This window comes from Pinus tabuliformis, chromosome 2_1 (assembly GCF_031772625.1).
Source record: "Pinus tabuliformis cultivar Carrire ecotype Pingquan chromosome 2_1, CPIR1, whole genome shotgun sequence".
Lineage (NCBI taxonomy): Eukaryota > Viridiplantae > Streptophyta > Pinopsida > Pinales > Pinaceae > Pinus > Pinus tabuliformis.
Genome location: NC_142299.1, coordinates 856924302 through 856946495, shown reverse-complemented (window position 1 = coordinate 856946495; position 22194 = coordinate 856924302). Strand labels below are relative to the sequence as shown.

Here is a 22194-nt window from a genome sequence, read left to right as displayed (position 1 = left end):
TAGAAGGTAGTTGTAAATGGATTGGTTTTGTAACAATGCAAGGAACATTGTAGGTTGGCTTATCACTAGAGCAGTGCCCTGGTGTCAACACAATAAAATAAAAATCATAACATGGTTGAGAGAAAAAAGTATTAAATATTAATGTGGATGAAATTCAATTACAAGATGGCTTCCCCTTAGGTTAATTATATAGTAAAATAAATTACACTTTTCTACATGATTTTTAGATAGTCATTTTCAAATAAATTATTAATTTTAGTAATGTTTTAGAATTGAATAGAAAGAAGTGAGTTCACCACACTTTTATTCAAACTTTTAAAAATCTAATACTCTTGACTTAAAACTTCTACAGTTGATTTAGTTTCTCACTAAAGTATGCTACTGGTATCAAACACTATTTTAGTTGCGGGTTGCCACATCATTTCATCAATTAATGCAAGAGCATTTGGACATAGCAAGCAATGTGATTACATGTTCACATGTGGCTAACATGAGATGAATCTCATTGACCTGAGTGGTCAAATGAATTCTTAGCAGAGACAATTGGATCTGTCAAATTTATCTTTACCTCAATTATTGTAATAATTAGAACATTGTATTATTTTTAGAGACATATTATTATAAAAATTTAAGCGGCATATTATTATAAAATTTTATCTGATAATGAAATTTACGATCAACATAAATCATGGATTATATAAAGATTACATTCTCCGTGTTTACAATGTTTAACGACTTGAAACAACGATAGAAAGGTATAGAAATATTCTATTTTTAATCCAATGCAATATGCCTCTTAAATTTTTGTGCTTCTCCAATCCCGTATAGAAAGTCAATGTATAATTTCTTTGACAGGTCAGCATCAAAGAGAAGGAAACAACTGTTGGGAGCTGGTCGGGCGAGTACAAAACTTTCCCTACTTCTGCTTTTGCTTCTTAACTCGATACAACTCTCACTATTTCCATTTCGATAAAGGAAGAAATAATAAGTCCATCTATTAAATTATCATGAGAAAAATGAGAGATGCCTCCATTATCCAACTTAGACGATGTAGTTAGTTAAGTTAAGTTGTCAATTTTGTGGAGTAATATTTAGGGGAAAACCATTTAGAATAAATTATTCCAAAGTATTGGTGACTCATAAAAGTCTTGTTATCAATTTTTAAATTATTTTCCTTTTCAAAAAGGAAAACACATTATCAATAACAAAATTTTAAATTAAATATCCAATTTCATCTTCCATAATCTATTATCCATAATAAAATTTTAAATTAAATAACCAATTTCCTCATTTAAATTTTTTAATAAGAAATATAACTAATTTATTTAATTTTAATCCCATATATATTATTAAATGATTTTTATATTTTTAACATTAACTAATTTAACAATCATTCAATAGCATCATAAAATATCATCTATTCATTATAAATATTTTGCTTCATATAGTTTTTAAAATTATTTAATTTTAAATAAATGATACTACAATTAAATTATATCTTATATTTAAAGATTTATAATAATATTTATATTCTTGGAATCATTTAATTAAAAAGAAACAAATTACAGTTATATATTTGATAAGCAAACCAACAACATTATACAAATAAATTTAGAAGGAAAAAAAATATTGATTGCTTCAATTCTTCTAATTGAATGTTGATTGCTTCTAAGGTTGTAGTATCAAAAATACCCAAGGGTGGAAATGAAGCATATAGATGCCCCATTATCTTTAGAACAAGGAAAATGATGTGGCATCAAATACCAAGGCATATAGAATAAGGACCTTGAACATTATATGCTAAGGATATGGTCAAAGGTATGCTTGATTTCACTCTAGATTTCCATTTCTATTAATATTTCATGTTTTGTAAACACAACAGAGTAACATTATGTGGATATATTATTTTATATTGAGGAGTGATTTCTCAAGATTCACATGGATTTTTTCTCTCCAAAAGAAATATGTCCTTAATAAATTTAAAGAATTTAAGGCTCATGTAAATAATCATATAGAGAATACAATAAGAATGTTGAAGAAAGAAGATCATGGAGTGTTTCACGAAAATGAAAGAATTTCATAAAAACATGGAATATCAAGGAAAAAGAATACCCCATACACACTTCAATGTAATGCAAGGAAGCTAGAGAAATAGTTAATAAGCATTAATATAAAATGCAAGGAGATTTATCAATGTGTCGGGTTAAAGAAAAACATATAAAATTTTGATAACCTTGAGCTTAAGCGAATAATAATACTAATAATAATAATAATACATATTTTTAACATACCCCATGCACTCAAGGACAAACTTCAAAATATCAAGTTGCAGAAAAAAGAGACCATTCCACCGTACCTGAGCATGTTCACACAATGTCATGAAGAACTTGGTAAAATTGGTGTACACATAAGAATACAAGCAAAAAGACCTCAAGAGGAGCAATAGGTGAAGCTTTGGCTTCACAATTCGAGCTTGATTTTACTCTCATTGCATGCATGGCCCTCATAACGATGGGAAGTGTATGTTACATGGAAAGTGATGCATTGTTCCATATGACGGGGAACAAATATTTTTCAGTGATTTGGAGGAGTAGGATCTCCAAGTGCACATCAAGATGGGATATCATGGAAGGTACATTGCGATCGGGATTGGTGCAGTCACTTTTCAGAGGGAGTCGGGCTCCCTTGTCAGTCTCAGTGAAGTGATGTTATTTCTGGGTCTAAAGAAGAATCTTGTATTTGTTATAGTTCTGGAAGATCGTGGCTACAATGTGATATTCAACAAAGGAAAGGACTTCCTGAGACAAATATCCATAGCATAAGTGAAGAATATTGAGGTTTGTGTGAAGAACCTCTACAAGCTAGATATGGAGGGTTGTGATGCATTGAGCACAAAGGAGATATGTAGAGTCATAATGCCAGTGAAATTTAGCATAAAATACTTTGCCATTTGCATCATGGCACTTTGAAGAACATGGAATAGATTACAACAGGCCTCCCCAGAGGAGCGCTAGAGCAACATGATACATGCAAAGGGTGTACCTTAGCAAACTACACAAAATGATACATGCAAAGGATAATTTCGAAGTCTGGGTAGGATAGGAGAAGTATATCGAGGTTTGTGTGAAGGACCTCTACAAACTAGATATGGAGGGTTGTGTTGCATTGAGTACAAAGGGAGAGAAGGTGTAGAGTCACGATGCCAGTGAAATTTGGCATAAAATTCTTCACCATTTTCATCATGGCTCTTTGAAGAACATGGAATAGATTACCACAAGCCTCCCCAAAGGAGCACTAGAGTAACATGATACATGCAAAGGGTGTAACTTAGCGAAGTACACAAGAGGATACATGCAAAGGATAATTTCCAAGGTTGGGGCTTTTCTTCCACCTAGAACTCTATGTAACTTTCAGAACTCATAAGAAACGTGAAGACAATTCTTATTAACCAAAAACGGAAAGCAAGACTTGACCTGACTTACCCAACTAGAACTGAAATTCCATGCTTGCAACTATGAACAGGTCATGCTTGCAACTATGAACATAAGGGACCAAAACACTATCTGATGTTTAATAGGAAGGGTCATTACCTCCTCACATTAGTTGTTACAACACCAATTAGGTCTTGCAACCATTATTTATTCATTTACAAATAAAAACATGAAAAATTCCATGAAAGAGAACTATTCCATGAAGTGTCCAAATAAGAAGACAAGCAAGAAGACCTCAAGAGGAGCAATAGGTGAAGCTTTGGCTTCACAATTAGAGCTTGGTTTTACTCTCATTGCATGTACGACCATCACAATGATGGGAAGTGTATGGTACATGGAAAGTGATGCCTTGTTCCATATGATGGGGAACAAATATTTTTTCAGTGATTTGGAGGAGAAGGATCTCTAAGGGTACATCAAGATGGGATATCATGGAAGGTATAGTACGACCAAGATTGGTGCAGTCACCTTTCAGAAGGAGTGATTTGGAGGAGAAGGATCTCTAAGGGTACATCAAGATGGGATATCATGGAAGGTATAGTACGACCAAGATTGGTACAGTCACCTTTGCTGAGGGTATGGTTGAAGGTATTCTTGATGTCACTCTAGATTTCGAGTTCTATTAATATTTCATGTTTTTTAAACACAACAGATTAACATTATGTGAATATATTATTTTATATTGAGAGGTGATTTCTCAAGATTCATATGGATTTTTTCTCTCCAAAAGAAATTTCCACGGCTATTGTATAATATGTTATTAATAAATTTAAATAATTTAAGGCTTATGTAAATAATCATATAGAGAATACAATAAGAATGTTGAAGAAAGAAGATGATGGAGTGTTTCACGAAAATGAAAGAATTTCATAAAAGACATGGAATATCAACGAAAAAGAATACCCCATGCACACATCAATGTAACTAAGCTAGAGAAATAGTGAATAAGGCATTAATATAAAATGCTAGAGAAATAGTGAATAAGACATTAATATAAAATGCAAGGCAATTTCTTTCGCGAAAATGAAAAAATTTCATAAAAAACATGGAATATCAAGGAACAAGAATATGCACACATGAATTTAACAAAGCTAGTGAATATACTGCATGTTACATTGTAAATTGTTTTTTATAATAAATCATTTTCCAAAAATATGTCACATTATTAATAAGAAAACTTTAAATTATGAAAACAAACAAACCAACCAATTATATATTTGATTTACAAACCAACAACATTATACAAATGAATTTAGAAAGAAAAAAATAAAACACTGGTGGTGATCACAGCTTTAATGTCCATATTTCTGGAACTCCCACTCACTATTATCTGCAGCAATATATACATAAAATAAGACACTCGTGGTGATCACAGCTTTAATGTCCATATTTCTGGAACTCCCACTCACTATTATCTGCAGCAATATATACATAAAATAAGACACTCGTGGTGATCACAGCTTTAATGTCCATATTTCTGGAACTCCCACTCACTATTATCTGCAACAATATATACATAGTGAGATTTAAAATAAAAGTTCAAATGAATCTTCAAAGTAAACTTCCTCTCTCATTGTCCAACCAAAAATAAAGTGAACAGAAAAAAAACTAACCATAATTTTCCTTAAAAAGATTCATGTTTCCATTTCAAAATAATTTCACTCTACGAAAATGCAACCCTAAAGATTAATTGCACAAGAGCGAAGTTTAGAATGCATACCTAAAGATTAATTGCACAAGAGGGAAGTTTAGAATGCATACCTAATGGGCGGACTTGTCTTGTCTTAAGCCACCGACTTATGCAGTGAAAATGAAAGGCATGATTGCAGGTTCCTGTTTCAAATGTAAAAAAAAACATATAAAACATTGATAACCTAGAGCTTAACCGAATAATAATAATAATAATAATAATATTATACCCCATGCAACAGTGCATTCTTCAGTGGTTTCAGTTCCTTGATTTGCCTGACACTCTATACCTATAGAACAAAAATAATAATATTATTTTCAAATTTCATATGATTTAGTCAAACTGATTCAAAAATCTCCCAAAAACAATCCATCTTCTCAATTTTCTACAATTAAATTATATAAATAAATAGCACATACAGAGATCCATAATGTGGTTTCTGCAAATTGCACAATTATCGACCTGGATGTCTGCATGCAGAAATGATTAGATTAAAATTGTGTTAGAATAAAATAGTAAATCATTCAAGTTAAATTGGATATTTTTAGTGAGAACGATTCTTGTCTCAGAGACAGTTTGAAGACTGGTGTAAAACGACTCTGTTTTGAATAAATAAATGCAACAAGTAAGGTTGGAAGCGCATAATACCCCATGCCCAAAGTGCAACAGCATTCCATTTCTTAATTTCGAATCTCTTATTCTTGGTGGAATTAGTGCATGGTGCCACAGCTTGACTACTGGAGCCCTCTCCCTCTCCTTCTCCTGTAGACTCTTGGATCATCCTCCTCTCTGCGTCTCCTGATGCCATCACGCCCTGCACTGTCCTACGAGATCGAGATTGCACAGTTTCTGCCCTACCAGATTGCCCTACGAGATCGAGATTGCACAGTTTTATGTTGAAACGAACGATCAAAAGTACGCCCTACGAGATTGAGATTGAGATTGAACAGTTCAATTTTACGTTGAAACGAACGATCAAAATACGCCCTACACACTTTCGGGTGGTTTAAACAATTTCAGATCATGTGTCAATGAAACTCAACACGATATCACATATATACCAGATCGCAATGTATTTATACGTGCCCTTTGGTGCTTCAAGTTTTTATTACGAATGAGCCGACCATAAAAGAAAATGAGACTTTCTTTCCATTAAATCAGGACTTTCTAAAAAATTGATTTTATCGAGTAATAAATGTTGATTTCTTTATTGACATAAATTTAGGTAACAATATTTTTAACGGGTATTTATTAATTTTTACAATAAACTATATTTTGTTTATTTATTAAAAACTTGCAATATGAATAACTCTCTCTATATTTATTGTAATTTATATACCAAATTATTGATTTATTAACCATATGTATTACTATGTTTTGTCTTTTAATTATTTTCAATAATTAGTTTGAATAAAATTAAACCTAACCATTTTAGTAAATATTATTATTTAAAATATATTAGTTTCATATTTTTTAAATTTAAAAAATAATAAAAATTTATTAAATCACATTACAAAATTATTTATTCGTTGATGTATATTTATGGTTAGTATCTTTAATCATCAATCATTAATTAATTATTGAACCGACCATGTAATTTTCAATGCAAGGTGGTATTGAGTAGTAGCTACATGTCCCATAACCCTAGAAATGATATAGGGAAGAAGGCATGCATAAGTCATGATGAAAGTTATGATTCATCCCAAGTAGCCTTGGCCATGGTTGGGGGAGGAAACTCAATCGTCAAACCATAAAGATAGCTTCTAAAGGTAAAGGGACGGGAATGGGGTTTTGAACCACCAATTGGACCTTTTTGTGGGATGCTTTTCCTTTAAGAGAAAGTATGGAGTCCTCTAGAAGTTTTTTAGCAATAGATTTGGGTCATAGTGCCATGAAAATTGTTTTGGGGTTGGGGGGATAGATGGAGGTGCGGAACCCAGCCCTAAGCCCTAAAGAAATTCTTTAGGAACCTATGGATAATAATGTTAGCTCAAGCATGGGTTTTCTATCCCAGGACATGGCTATGATGGAAGCATGGACTTTCAACCACAAAAAAAGCTTTTATCCATCTAGGCCAAGAAGAATGCCTTGAAAAACCACACATGGGCTCTTAGAGATGTGTTTGGCTTGTGATTATAGATCCCATGCCACTAAGTGGTTTTCACTAGTACTTATGTCTCATAGGACCCTAGAAACGATTTATGGAATAATTTAATGCAGTAGGTCCCAAAAAAACAATTGAGGTGTCCAAGGTGGCCTTGACCATGATTAGGCGAAGAATCTCAAGCCTTAGACCCAAAATATAGAGATGGGGTTTGAGGGATGATAAAGGGAGAGAGAGAGAAAAGTGGAGAGAGAGAGTTGGAGGGGAGAGATAAAGAGAGACAGATCAAGAAGAAATACATAGGGATATAGAGATAGATATGGTTTGAGGAGAGAGAGGGAAGAAGAAAGACATAAAGAGAGATGAAGGGAGATGTATAGAGAGAAATAGTGATGGGGGAGAGAGGGAGAGAGACAATGAGGGAGGGAGGCAGGCAAAGGGAGAGAGAAAGAACGCGAGAAAAATTGAGATAGAGAGATGGAGTGAATGGAGATTTCATTATTTTTGTGACAAAGATGTCCCATGTTTTGTCTCCTTCCCTGCAAAGGTTATCGAAATGACCTATACTGGTCATTTTTAATTCCTATAAATAAATTTAATTGGAAAAAATAACATTGGTTTGATTTAAATTTCATAATAAAAAAATCCTCTAATTCATTTTGGTGTAGAATGGGAATATCTATTCCCTTTCTGTTGAAACTGTAGCAAGAAAATCTTAGTTTGACTTTGCCTTGGTCAAACTAGAGAAAATTCGAATTTCTATTTCCACATAAATCTTGGAGGTAGTTAACTAAGATGACATGGCACTTGTCACTCAGTTAAGTAATTTAATTCCAGTCGAGGAAGCTTCAGTTTAGTTCAGTATGTTTGATTGCTAATTTGCAACAATCTATTTTAGTTAATTTGAGTTATTATCAGTTTAACTAGCTCTAACTATCATAAGAACTAGTGGAGGTCAAGTTATGGAAGCGGAACTTCAACCACACTTAGTGATCAACGAGTTATCTAATCAATCAACCAAAAATAATTGTTGCATGTAGAGAATTTGAGTTACCTAGTTGAGATGGAGATTCCAAGGCAGTGTACTATGAGTTGTAGCATATTCCCATGTGTACAGGTGATGCATGCAGTCACATGAAGGACGCTAGGGAATTGCACAATTCGATAGTGGAGATTCCTAAATAATATGGGCCAATTTGCTAGGGAAACATCCCAAGGAAATAAGAGCTTGGGGGGCTTAAAATTGGCTAAATGTTGGTTAGGGTCAGTCAGTCAGGCAACGGGATAGACTATACATGTGCAGGGTGTGCTCAAGATTGATTAAGCATACATATTTCATCTCTATTATGTGATTAATGAAATATAGATAGTAAGAAATTTTGAGTAGTTGCTTTCCCCTAGATAAATATGTGTGCATGTGTGTGATGTTTCCTTTTGCATGTCTATGATTTGTGTTCTATATGGTGAATTAACTTCCGCCAATAGGTAGAGTAGCTTCAAGTCTTGTGATTTAGTAAATTCATGAGAAGTATCGAATCTACAAATTAATTTCTACATGGTATTAGAGCTGGAATCACTCTGGTGAAAATATTTTGAATTTGTCATTGCATGAGATTTAAATTTGAAGATCAATGTTGTAGGTTTACTCTAGGACTGACAATATGGTTTTCAATGGACTAAGTCTCGACTATGCCCTTGAGGGAAGCTCAGATTGTGTTTCTTGGAAGTACCGCATGGAGGTAGTACTGGAGGATAATCGGTTGAAGGAATTCATTGATAATGATATTCTGAAACCAGCAACATCTGATGCTAAGGATCTAGTATAATGGAAGAAGTGTGTAGCCAAGGTGACGAGAATCATATTGGAGGGAGTATGATACCATATTTTCTCAAATCTCCATGTGAGATAGACTCTGCATGCAATGTGGAAAGCACTGATAGATTTGTTCTAGAATAGTAGTGACCATAAGAAGTTGGCACTCAAGGACAAACTTTGAAATATCAAGATGCAGAGGAATGAGACCATTCCACCATACCTGAGAGGCTTCACACAATGTCATGAAGATCTTGGTAAAGTTTCTGTTACTATAGAAGTGGATGATTTCGTGGGCCTATACCTTCTAAGCCTTCCCAAGAGTTGGCACAACTACCAAGATCCTGTGAATGGGATGAAGAAACTATCAAATTGGTAATTCTTATGGTCTGATTTGCTATAGGAGGAAATAAGGTGCTTTACTAGAGATAGGACTTCATCCAATGCCAAGGATGAGGATAATTGTTCCTTGGATGGAAATGAAAATAAAGGGGAAGGGAAGAAATCCCAATCAAAAGCAGAATCTAGCCAAGGGGGGAAGAAGAAAGACTTGTCCCGAATCAAGTGTCTTCTCTTTCATGAATTTGGGCACTATTCCACGAAGTGTCCACATAAGAAGATACATAAGAAGACCTCAAGAGGAGCAATAGGTGAAGCTTTAGCTGCACAATTTGAGCTTGATTTTACTCTAATTGCATGCATGGCCATCACAACGATGGGAAGTGTATGGTACCCTGAAAGTGGTGCCTCATTCCATATGACGGGGAACAAATATTTTTTCAATGATTTGGAGGAGAAGGATCTCCAAATGCACATCAAGATGGGATATCATGGAAGGTACATCGTGACTGGGATTCGTGCAGACACCTTTTAGAGTGAGTCAGGCTATGCTCTCAGTCTGAGGGATGTGATGTTTTTCTGGGTCTAGAGAAGAATCTTATATTTGTTGCAGTTTTCAAAGACTGTGGATACAATATGATCTTCAACAAAGGAATGGAATTCCTGAGACACATAGCCACATGATAGGTGAAGAATATTGAGGTTCGTGTGAAGAACCTCTACAAGCTGGATATGGAGGATTGTGCTTCATTTAGCACAAAGGCAGAGATGGTGCAGAGTCACGATGTGAGTGAATTTTGGCATAAAATACTTGGTCATTTTGATCATGGCACTTTAAATATCATGCAACAGATTACCACAGGGCTCCCCAAAGGAGCACAAGAGCAACAAGATACATGCAAAGGGTGTACCTCAGCGATGTACACAAAAGCCACTTTCCATGATTGTGACATCACAGAACATGTAGTCCTTGAAAGGATCCACTTTGATGTCTATGGACCTTTCTCGACAACCTCCACTGCTAGACACAAATTTTGTCATATTTATTGATGACTTCTCAGGAAAGTGTTGGGTCTTCTTCATGTAGAAGAAGGATGAGACTTTCTCTAATTTATTAGAGTTCAAGGCACTAGTGGAGAAAGAAAGGGGCAAGAAGGTGAAGGATATTAGAAGTGATAATGGAGGTGAGTACATGTCGAATGAGTTTAAAAAAAATTGTGCCAAAGAAGGAATTCGGTGAGTGTTGACAACACCCCACAACCCACAATAGGATGGGGTTGCTGAGATGAAGAACCATAGCATTATGGGAGTAGCACATGTGTTGTTGCATGACCAAATCGTACCTCTACAATTGTGGGTTGAAGCATGCAACACAACGGTGTATTTACAGAACAAGGATCCTCATTGGATTATTGGCATGATCACACCAGAGTAGAATTTCTCGAGGAGGAAGCTTGATGTGTCACAGTTCAATATCTTTGGAGCCTCTGCTTGTTTCCATGTCTCCAAAGAGTAAAGGAAAAAGTTAGAGCGTACAAAAGAGTTGGGGGTACTTGTGGGTTACACAAAAAGTCCCCAAAACTACCATTTGTATTTTCCATCCCTTAGAGTGACATATGTTTGAAGGGATGTCAAATTTGATTTAGTGTTTCTCAATTCTTTTATTGGCTGAGAAAAGAATTGAGAATAGAGTTCGTTCTATATTTATTTCTTTTTGTGATAGATGTTGTATATGAGTATCTTTAACAACACACATATCATTTTATAAATATTTATATTTACTTTCCCTGTTTCGTTGTTTCAACACACATAGCTTATTATAGATATTTATATTTTATTTTTCTTTATCTTTGTTTCTTAGTTTTTGAGAAAATCACATTCTATTTTTAAGAAATCACTTTTATTTTATTTACTTCATCCTACATTTTTTTTCTTTTTATTATGATTTCCTATTCAATCCTTAGACTATTTTGAAGTAATATTATTTTGTTTTAGCAATACTCTTTAGCATTATTGGTACGTTCCTTTTATTCCCTACTAAATCATGGGATAGTAGTATAATGAATAGTGGTATAATGAGAATGAGCTTTTATAACAAATATTTTAGATGCACTTTTGCATTTAATAAAGTTATGTACATAGATTTTTTTTTTTTTTTTTTTATTTTTTTTTTGCATCTAATGATTTTTGGAAACATGCCCTCAATCCTATTGTTGTATACCAATGCTCCACCAAGCCCCACACACATACTTTTCAGGATGGACTTGCATTTTTTAGCACTTTCAAGAATGGACGCACACTTCTATGAGTAAATTATTTTTTCCAATGTACAATATCGGGATATCAATCTCATTAGAGGATTTAAGAGTTACCTCTCATCATTAATGTCTTTAACAAGGTTACACAATAGCAGAAGGAAACATTGGAATTAGGGCATACAGGTTGCTTGTAAGTAAAATTCTGGAGCTAGTTTATGATTCAATTTTTTTCCTTGAGTGTTGATTGCTTCTAAGTTTGTAGTATCAAAATTACCCAGTAATCCTCCTCTAATTGTCTTTCACTTCCATTTTCATTACCCAATCACCCTCCTCTAACTGTCTTTCAGTTCCATGTTCATCAACTTGTTTCTTCATTAGATTTTGCACAATTTGAAGATATTCCACAGGAACTATCAAAATTTTTTTACTCTTTGTTGACACCTAATCATAGGGATTGGGTGAACAACTATAAATAAATAACAGAGAAAATGGAGAGTCATCAGGAGATGAACTGAACAATCACTCCCTCTTGTATATGATAATGAACAACCTGAATGAATAATACAATTACATTTGAGGATTTTCCTCCTGGCCTAACATGGAATCAGAGCCAACTCTATTTTTAGCATTCGTTCCCCTGTGACTCCTATTCCACCTATTCTACCTATGTTCCGCTCATATTGCAGAACTGACACCTTTGAGTGTATTGTGGTGCCTATTCCAGCATCTACTATTGACACCTCCAATTCGGATATTAGCACTCCCAAATCAAAACTCCGCTAAGTCCAAAACTTGCAGAAGAAAAATCGAAGGCTAATGAGGGAACGCCACTACGGGAAAAGACTCAACTGTTGTGGTGCCATTGTGGCTCTGAGCCATATTGTTTCAATGTTGTTTTCATAACACCTCCCTCACACTAGTATCATTCATAACACCTCCCCCACACTATTTAATACACCTTTTCTTATTGTTATGAATGCATTGTTATGAAAGTATATGCTCCCATACCATCACTCCCACACTGTCGAGCACCTCCCATACTCCATACGACTTGCATGCTGTCATATTACAAAGGCCTGCCACTACCTATTATATACGCTATGTGGCCATACCACTCCCGGGTTACCCACAATAGAATTGTAACTGTGAAATATAATATATCCGCAGACTTCCACTCTGCTCACTCCATACGTTGCATTAAAATCCTACCACGTTGCACTGCTCCTTAGACCATACGGCCCCTCCTCCCATGTTGTGCTATTCCTTAGACCATACAGCCCCTCCTCCCACACTACACTACTCCCACATCTTCGCTCCTCCACATATATCTGCTATAGGGTATCCTCTTCCTCTTAACTTGCAGGACAAGTCCCACCACTCGCAGTGCCTCCATATAACTCCATTACACGGTAAATAAATCCGATTTATTTCTAATATCTCCCCTACATACTCCCTCTCCCAAATATACCATCCCCCAGTAATACCTCCACCCTATACATATCATATTGTGATTGTTTTACCACCAGAAGTACAAATTGTATACATTGGCAGCACAAGTACTTTTACAATACACAGATTTTTAAAATGCATTCATTAATATCTATTGTGGAAGTGGTTCTCACCAGCAAGGAGAACTATCCAGAACGGTCGTGGAAAATCAAACACACTCTCATTTTTAATGAGCTGTGGAAAGGAGTGTGTGTTGGAAATGGGGACAAAGAGCGAGAACAACCTACCTCAGATAAGGAATTAGCCATTTGGGAAAATAAGAACAACAAGGCTTATGCATTGATTGCAACATCAGTAAATGAAGAGGTGAGTCACCATATTTTTCCATTTTCAAATGCTTTTGAAGCCTTACAAAAACTGAAGGAACCCTATGACTCACACTCTGCACTTGAAGTTGTTCAACTCATGATTAAACTATTAACCCTCGAATTACAAAATGATGATCCTCTTGCTCTTGCATTAGAAGCTAAATCTATTATGCATGATATCAAAGTCACTAATGTTGAATTGGATATTCCTTTGATAGCTTTTCTCAAGGCACTTTATCCCACTTACTCAAATTATCTTGAGTCATTGCAAGCAAATGGAAACCTCAAAGGTATTACCTTTGACTCCCTTGTGAAAAAAATTGTTGAAAGAGAGAAGGCTTTTCGGAAGAAGACAACCCCTCAGTATTCTGAAAAGTTTGTGTGCCTTGCTCATAGAGAAAAGAATATTCCTCAAGATTCTTCTAGAGGAAGAGGTGGTCGAAGAGGAAGAGGAAGAAATTTCAGAGGCAAGGGGGGCAGACACTCTCAAGGAGAAAAGTAAGATTTGCAGTGCATACACTGTAAAAGAGATGGATCACATGATGCATCCACATGCAAGTTGCCTTGGGACAGAATTGAGTAGGAAAGAAACCAAACCAAAGGTAAAACTAATGACAAGGAGAAAGGTAAATCACCTGAATCCGCTCACTATGTTGGGGCACACTATAATATTGGAGTAAATGAAAGCTTATTTAATGCTTCACTTAATTCAATCTTGGAAAAACGATTGGTTTCTTGATTCAGGAGCAACTTGCCATGTGACTTTTAGGAGAGATTCTTTTGAAGAATTTACTGACAATGTTGATGGAGTAGTGTACTTTGCAGACAAATCAAAACTCAAGCCAACTGGGCCTAGCACAATCAGGCTTAAATTGCTTGGTCTTCCTTACTTTCTTTTGCATCATGTTCTATATCTCCCATAGCTGAGGAGAAACTTGTTGTCCTTGGTCCACATCGAAAAGCAAGGACAGTCCATTCATATTTTTGATGGCAAGCCTGAGGTGAGAAAAGCATTAGACCACTCACTTGTCATGACGATGATTGAAGAAGAAAGGCTTCTCAAGCTACAGGCTACCTTTGTTTGTGCACAAAATCTCTCATACAATTCTCATTATCAAGAAGGTACATTTCCATCAAGTTTATTATGGCATGCTAGCTTTGGACACTTGAACTATGATAGCCTTGCTTGTTGAAGAAAAATGGTGTTACTAGTTTTCCTACAACTCCTAGGAAACTTAAACAATGTGATGCTTGCATTCTAGGAAAGCATAGCAAACAGTCTTTTCATGATTCAAATTCCAGATCACATAGAAAACTTGAACTCATTTATTTAGAGTTATTTGGTCCAATGCTTGTTTCTTCTGAAACGGAAATGAATATATGATGACATCTATTGATGACTACACTAGAATGTGTTGGGTTTATTTATTGAAGAACAAATCTGATGCTTTTCAAACATTCAAGAACTTTCATAGTGTTGAGATTTTATGTTAATTAAATTTGGAAAAAATCTCATGAATGTGACAATAATAGAATTTGTTACTAAATTAGCTCCATTTATTCCCGAGGAGGAGTTATTGCATCCTATATTTGTTGTGAGAGAATTTATGATTAAGTTTTATTCTCCCAGCTATAAAATGTAAGCCTGTAGAGAATGTGTGAGCTGAGAGGGTGTGAGGAATTATGTTGTTGTAATCTCCTGTTGAATAATAAGATTGTCGATGCCTCCGTTTTGGTGGATGTAGCCCAGATTGGTTAGGTGAACCACGTTAAAATCTGTGTTTTTTCATGGTTGAATGCTGTGTGTCTTATTTGTGTTTTAAATTCGGCTGTGTTAACTCTAACACTTGGTATCAGAGCAGGTTGCTGAGCGGGTACGTGTGACAGAGACCAAGATATGCCAAGTCTGATGCATGGATCTAGATGTACCATCGAATGAGACGGTGCTATGCAGAGGCGATGTGGATGCGTTGAAATGCCGAAGAAAAGTGTTTTACAATTGCAAAATTGAGTGGTTGTATACGTTGTGTCAATTCAGACATAAATGGTACCATATCGATTAAAATCGATTTTAATATCATTGTAATTGCAGAATGTGGCTCGGACCTGGAAATGGTCCAAGAGGTTAATCCATTTGATGGATCATATCCTAACTCAGACGAAACGTTTGATTGCCAGATGTGATAAATAATGCAGAGGTTAAATTATATAATTGCCGGAATGATGTTTTGCAGAAGTGGTAGATTCGACGGATGAAGACAGATCAATTTACATAAATTGATGCTAATTTATGTTAAAGTTCCTACACAAGGAGTCAAGGGCGCAGAGAAAGCGTTGTCAATTCGATGATGGATGGAAGGAAAGTCAGTGGGATGTTGAGATTCAAATTCGTTATAAACTTTATGCAATGACTCAGTTTATGTTGACTTGGTAGCTCTTGGATAATCTTCGCACAAATTACTTGATCTATTTGAAAATGCTTTCACACCAATCTTTTAAAGAAAACAAACAGTTTATACTTTTAATAGCACAACATATAGCCCGTTAATTAGTAGTAGGCAATGATTCTGCATTAAAGTCGATTTGAAGGTTTTTTGATAAAAGTTATCTATATCAGATTTTGTTTTTAAATGGTAATATGCCATGATATTTGAAGGCAAAGGAATTTTATTGATGGAAGGCAATTTTTTTTAAATAAAAACTTCATTTATTAAAAGTTTCGATTCGAGATTTTGTGTAACAAAACATGGAAAAAACTCAAAGTGCTCGATTTGAGATCGAGAAGTTCAATGGTAAAAACAACTTCAAGATCTGGAAAGTGAAGATGTATGATCTACTCGTGCAACAAGGTGCGGCAAAGGCCTTGTTCGGAAAAGCTAAACAACCTTACACCATGGCAGATAATGAATGGAGTGACTTGGATGAAAGAGCACTGAGCGACATTCGATTGTGTTTGGCAGATGATGTTTTGTTTAACATCGTGTCAGAGAAAACTACTGCTGGTTTGTGGACAAAGCTTGAAAAGTTGTACATGACGAAATCCTTAACCAATAGGATTCTTCTGAAGCGATAGTTGTAGAGTTTGCGCATGAAGGAAGGTACATCTATTATTGATCATTTGAATACCTTGAATACTCTCCTGGTGCAGTTAGAAAGTATAGAAATAAAATTTGAATCAGAAGATAAAGCTATAACTTTATTATGCTCGTTGCCCGAGTCATGGGATCATTTTGTTACTTCTATAAGTCTTAGTTCATCAGAAACCCTTGAATTTGATGATGTTGTTGGAGCTTTGTTGTCCGAAGAAACAAGGAAGAGGTGAAATTCAAAAGCTTCTACATTAGAAGCAATGATGGTCAGAGGTCGTTCTAAAGAAAGATGCTCCAGTAAGCACAACAACTCGTTTTCAAAATCGAAAGGGAAGAAGAGTAAAGTAAAGTGCTGGTTTTGTGGAAAATCGGGACATTTGAAGAAGGACTGTTGGAAGAGACAGCAAACATCCAAAGAAGACTCTTCCACAAAGAAGAAAGAAGCAAGCACGATAGATATAGGTTCGGTATCCATTTCAGGTATGAGTGATGAAGTGTTATCAGTTAATTTGTCTAATCATGATCGACATTGGTTGTTAAATTCGGGTGCATCAAATCACATGTGCATTCATAGAGAATGGTTTAAAACTTATAAATCAATCAATCATGGAGTAGTTTACGCGGGAAATGATGTCACATGTAACATTGTGGGAATTGGAAGCATCCAACTTAAGATGTTTGATGGGACAAATAAAATTCTAACTGATGTAAGACATGTACCTAAACTAAGAAAAATCCTCATTTCACTAGGAGTACTAGACACTAATGGATATAAAACTTTTATTCAAGGTGGAGTAATGAAAGTTTATAAAGGAATTTTACTAGTAATGAAAGCAAAGAAGGTTGGAAATCTTTTTTAGTTAGAAGGAAGAACAGAGTCAGATCATGTTTCTACAGTATCTGAAAACAACAGTAATTCTATTCGTTTATGGCATCAAAGGTTGGGCCATATGATTGAAAGAGGTTTAAAGATTTTATCTGATCATAAGTTACTTCCTAATTTAAAGTCTGTTAAGTTAGATTTCTGCAAACATTGTCTATTTTGGAAACAGAGCAAGCAGAAGTTTAAAACTGGAAAACATACTAATAAGGGAATCCTTGATTATATCCATTCTGATGTTTGGGGTCCATCTCCTACAACCTCATATGGAGGATCGTCATATTTTGTATCTTTTATTGATGATTTCTCTAGAAAAGTGTGGGTCTACATGTTAAAGAAGAAGGCTAATGTATTCACAGTTTTCAAACAGTTTAGAGCATTTGTTGAAAACATCACTGGAAGAACCATTAAATGTTTAAGAACTTACAATGGTGGTGAGTTTACTTCAAAGGAATTTGATAATTATTGCAAGGACGCTGGGATCGAAAGACATAAAACCACTGTATATACTCCTCAGCAAAATTGAGTTGTTGAATGCATGAACATGACTCTTTTAGAGAGAGCAAGAAGTATGTTGAGTAACGCCAATTTGCAGAAGGAATTGTGGACAGAAGCAGTTTCTAAAGCTTGCTATTTGATAAATCGATCACCATCAACTGCAATAGGATGCAAAATTCCTCAAGAGGTATGGAAAGGTCATCCTTGTGATTATTCTAAACTTAAAGTTTTTGGTTGTGATGCATATGCTCTAGTTTTGAAACATCAACGTTCTAAATTAGATCCTAAATCAAAAAGATATATCTTTGTTGGATATGGTGATGGGACTAAGGGGTACCGGTTGTGGGATCCTACTACTCACAAGATCATCATTAACAAAGATATTAAATTTAATGAATCTTCACTTGAAAATCCAGATGTAGATGATAAATTGAAACAGGATAATGTATCTAAGCTTCAACACATTCACTTTGAAACCAGTTCAAATACTGATGATAGTCAAGATGAACAAGTTTCAGATGAAGATTATGAACAAGTTTCAGATGCAGATCATGGACGTGTTTCAGATGCAGATAATGAAGAAGTTCCTACAAGTAATAATCAACAAATTGTGGAAGTACCAGAAACATCTTTAAGGAGGTCCACAAGAATAAAATGTCTTCCTAAAAGGTATGATGATTATGTTACTTCAATTGCTTTAACTGCTAATGATGATGAACCTTTATGCTATCAGGAAGCTGTAGAAGGTTATAAAATTGAAGAGTGGAAAGAAGCTATGAAGGACGAGATGATGGCATTAGTCAAGAATGGAACATGGGATTTGGTAGAACTTCCTAAAGATAGAAAAATTGTGGGATGTAAATGGGTTTACAAATTGAAAAGGGGTGTTGATGATACAGAGGACAGGTAAAAAGCAAGGTTGGTCGCAAAAGGTTTCTCTCATAAAGTAGGCATTTATTTTCATGAGATATTTTCACCAATTGTAAAAATTGTTTCAATTCGAATTGTATTAGCACTAGTTGCTTTACTTGATTTAGAATTACAACAACTAGATGTTAAAACTACATTTTTACATGGAGGTTTAGATGAGGAGATTTACATGGAACAATCATAAGGGTTTTTTCAAAATCGCAACAATAAATTTGTCTATCGGCTCAAGAAATCATTGTATGGTCTGAAGCAGTCACCTCGACAATGGTACAAGAAATTTGATTCTCTCATGATGAGTCAAAATTATATAAGAAGTGAAAATGATCATTGTGTTTACTTTAAGAAATCAAGTAATGGCATTTTTATTATCTTAGTGTTGTATGTTGACGATATGCTTTTAGCAAGCAAAAGCATAATAGAGATCAATAGGTTAAAGGCTCAGATGGCTAGGACATTTGATATGAAAGACCTAGGAGCAGCAAGACAGATTTTGGTCATGGAGATATTCAGAGACAGGAACAATGCTAAGCTGTGGCTATCACAACAGAAGTATATTGAGAAAATACTCTTGAGGTTTGGTATGAACAATGTGAAGCCTGTTTCAGTCCCTTTAGCTTCCCATTTTAATCTTTCTTCTAGTTTATGTCCTAATAAAAATGAAGAAAAAGAATATATGTCTCGAATTCCATATGCCAATGTAGTAGGTTGTTTGATGTATGCGATGGTCTGTACTCGACCAGATATTTCACATGCAGTTGGGGTTGTTAGCAGGTATATGACAAATCTAGGAAAAGAACACTGGTCAGCAGTGAAATGGGTGCTTCGGTATTTGAGAGGCACAAGTGATTATTGTATCACTTATAACAGGAGTAGTGAATTTGTTTGCGGATATGTTGATTCCGATTTTGCAGGTGATTTGGATAAGAGAAGGTCAACTTCAGGGTATGTCTTTACTCTAGTAGGTGGAGCTATTAGCTGGATGCCAAAGATACAGAACATTTTTGCTTTATCCACTACTGAAGTAGAATACATAGCTACTTCACATGCTTGCAAAGAAGTGATTTGGTTGAAAGGTTTGTTTGGTGAGTTTGGTAGGTTACAGGACAACATCAAGTTATTTTGTGATAGTCAAAGTGCAATTCATTTGGCTAAGGATCCGGCCTATCATAGTAAATCAAAGCATATACCTATCAAGCACCATTTTGTAAGACAGGTTATCACTGAAAGGGGAGTCTCTCTTCAAAAAGTGCATACAAAGGAAAACTGTGCAGACATGTTCACGAAACCAGTTTTGTTAAAGAAGCTACGTTGGTGTGTGGCTTCTCTTCGCTTGCAGAAAACATAAAATAATAAAGGAAGAGGTTATCAGTCTAATTGTTGTCAAGGTGGAGATTGTTGAGATTTTCTGTTAATTAAATTTGGAAAAAATCTCATGAATGTGACAACAATAGGATTTGTTGCTAAATTAGCTCCATTTATTCCTGAGGAGGAGTTATTGCATCCTATATTTGTTGTGAGAGAATTTATGATTCAGTTTTCTTCTCCCAGCTATAAAATGTAAGCCCGTAGAGAATATGTGAGCTGAGAGGGTGTGAGGAATTATGTTGTTGTAATCTCCTGTTGGATAATAAGATTGTCGATGCCTCTGTTTTGGTGGATGTAGCCCAGATTGGTTGGGTGAACCATGTTAAAATCCGTGTTTCTTCATGGTTGAATGATGTGTGTCTTATTTGTGTTTTAAATTCTTCTATGTTAACTCTAACACATAGATGCATTGAAAATGATGCACAATCTCATATTGGCTCTATTTGCACTAATAATGGAAAAGAATACACTTCAAATGAATTTGAAAACTGTCTTCACCAACATGGGATCAAACATCAAAAAACCATGCCTTATAATCCCCAACAGAATGGAGTATCTGAAAGAATGAATAGGACAATCTTAAATATGGTGTGCTCCATGATGTTTTTCAAAAATGTAAAATTGATGTTTTGGGTTGATGTAGTTCTATGTGCTATATATGTAAAGAATAGATGCCCATCTAATGCTATTAGAGACAAGACTCCTTATGAAATGTGGTATGGGCACATTTCTTCAGTAAAGCATCTCAGGGTCTTTGGTTCCACATGTTATGCCTTGATACCAAAGGTACATAGAAACAAACTTGGTGCAAGATGTCGGGAGTGTATTCCTGGGGTATTCAAACACCTCCAAAGCATACCGTCTCTGTGATGAAGTCAATAAAATGTTTTTTGTATCTAGAGATGTAATCTTTCTTGAATCTTCCAAAACTAACAATGTTTTTGAGTAGCAGTTTGATCGCTTGGATAGATTTTCAAATGAAAAAACATTTGAAGAATTTGATAATCAAATTCCATATCTTGAAGGGGGGATTCCTATACTAGATCAACCCATGGAATCTTCTTCTGAAGCACTCTCTCCCCCACATGAAACTTCAACAATGAATGATACTTTGAGTGATGTGATTGATAGAATTGGGAGACTTAATCTTGGTTCAGTCCCAACTCAATCGATGGAGAAGCTTGGACCATCTGGGAAAGTTCCCCCAAAGTGGCTGACAAAGACACTTGAAAGTGTTGATTCTTATGAGGTTGGAAAGACAAGAACTAGGAATTCAAACTGGCAAAATGGAGGTGATGTAGATGACTTTGATTCACCTGTTGATGTGGATGTTTCTTATGATTGTGAATTGATTTTGTCTAGAGATTTTGAGCCAACTTCCTTCGAAGAAGTTGCTTCTCATGACGAATGGAAAGAAGTAATGCAAAAGGAGTATGATGCCTTAATAAATAATGTCATTGGGAAGCTGGCTGATCCTCCATTGGGAACCAAGCCACTTGGCTGCAAGTGGGTCTACAAGAACAAGTATAAAGTTGATGGCTCACTTGAAAAGCACAAAGCCTGGCTTGTGGCAAAAGCTTTTGCACAGAAGGAGTGGGTCGATTATGAGGATACTTTTTCCCCCACGGCAAATGGGCTACCATCCGGACACTCTTTGGTGCTTCAAGTTTTTATTACGAATGAGCCGACCATAAAAGAAAATGAGACTTTCTTTCCATTAAATCAGGACTTTCTAAAAAATTGATTTTATTGAGTAATAAATGTTGATTTCTTTATTGACATAAATTTAGGTAACAATATTTTTAACGGGTATTTATTAATTTTTACAATAAACTATATTTTGTTTATTTATTAAAAACTTGCAATATGAATAACTCTCTCTATATTTATTGTAATTTATCTACCAAATTATTGATTTAT

General features: G+C 35.1%; 1 protein-coding gene across 1 annotated transcript; it reads right to left on the bottom strand.

Annotated features, from left to right (window-relative positions):
* Window positions 1-4953: 4953 nt before the first annotated feature.
* On the bottom strand, window positions 4954-12760 carry LOC149203373 (uncharacterized). Its single transcript, XM_089401847.1, has 6 exons — window positions 12704-12760; window positions 5830-6103; window positions 5601-5651; window positions 5411-5470; window positions 5253-5324; window positions 4954-4991 (listed from the first exon to the last, which is right to left on the bottom strand). The coding sequence occupies exons 1-6, from the start codon at window positions 12758-12760 to the stop codon at window positions 4954-4956; spliced, it is 552 nt and encodes a 183-aa protein (XP_089257973.1).
* Window positions 12761-22194: the final 9434 nt, after the last annotated feature.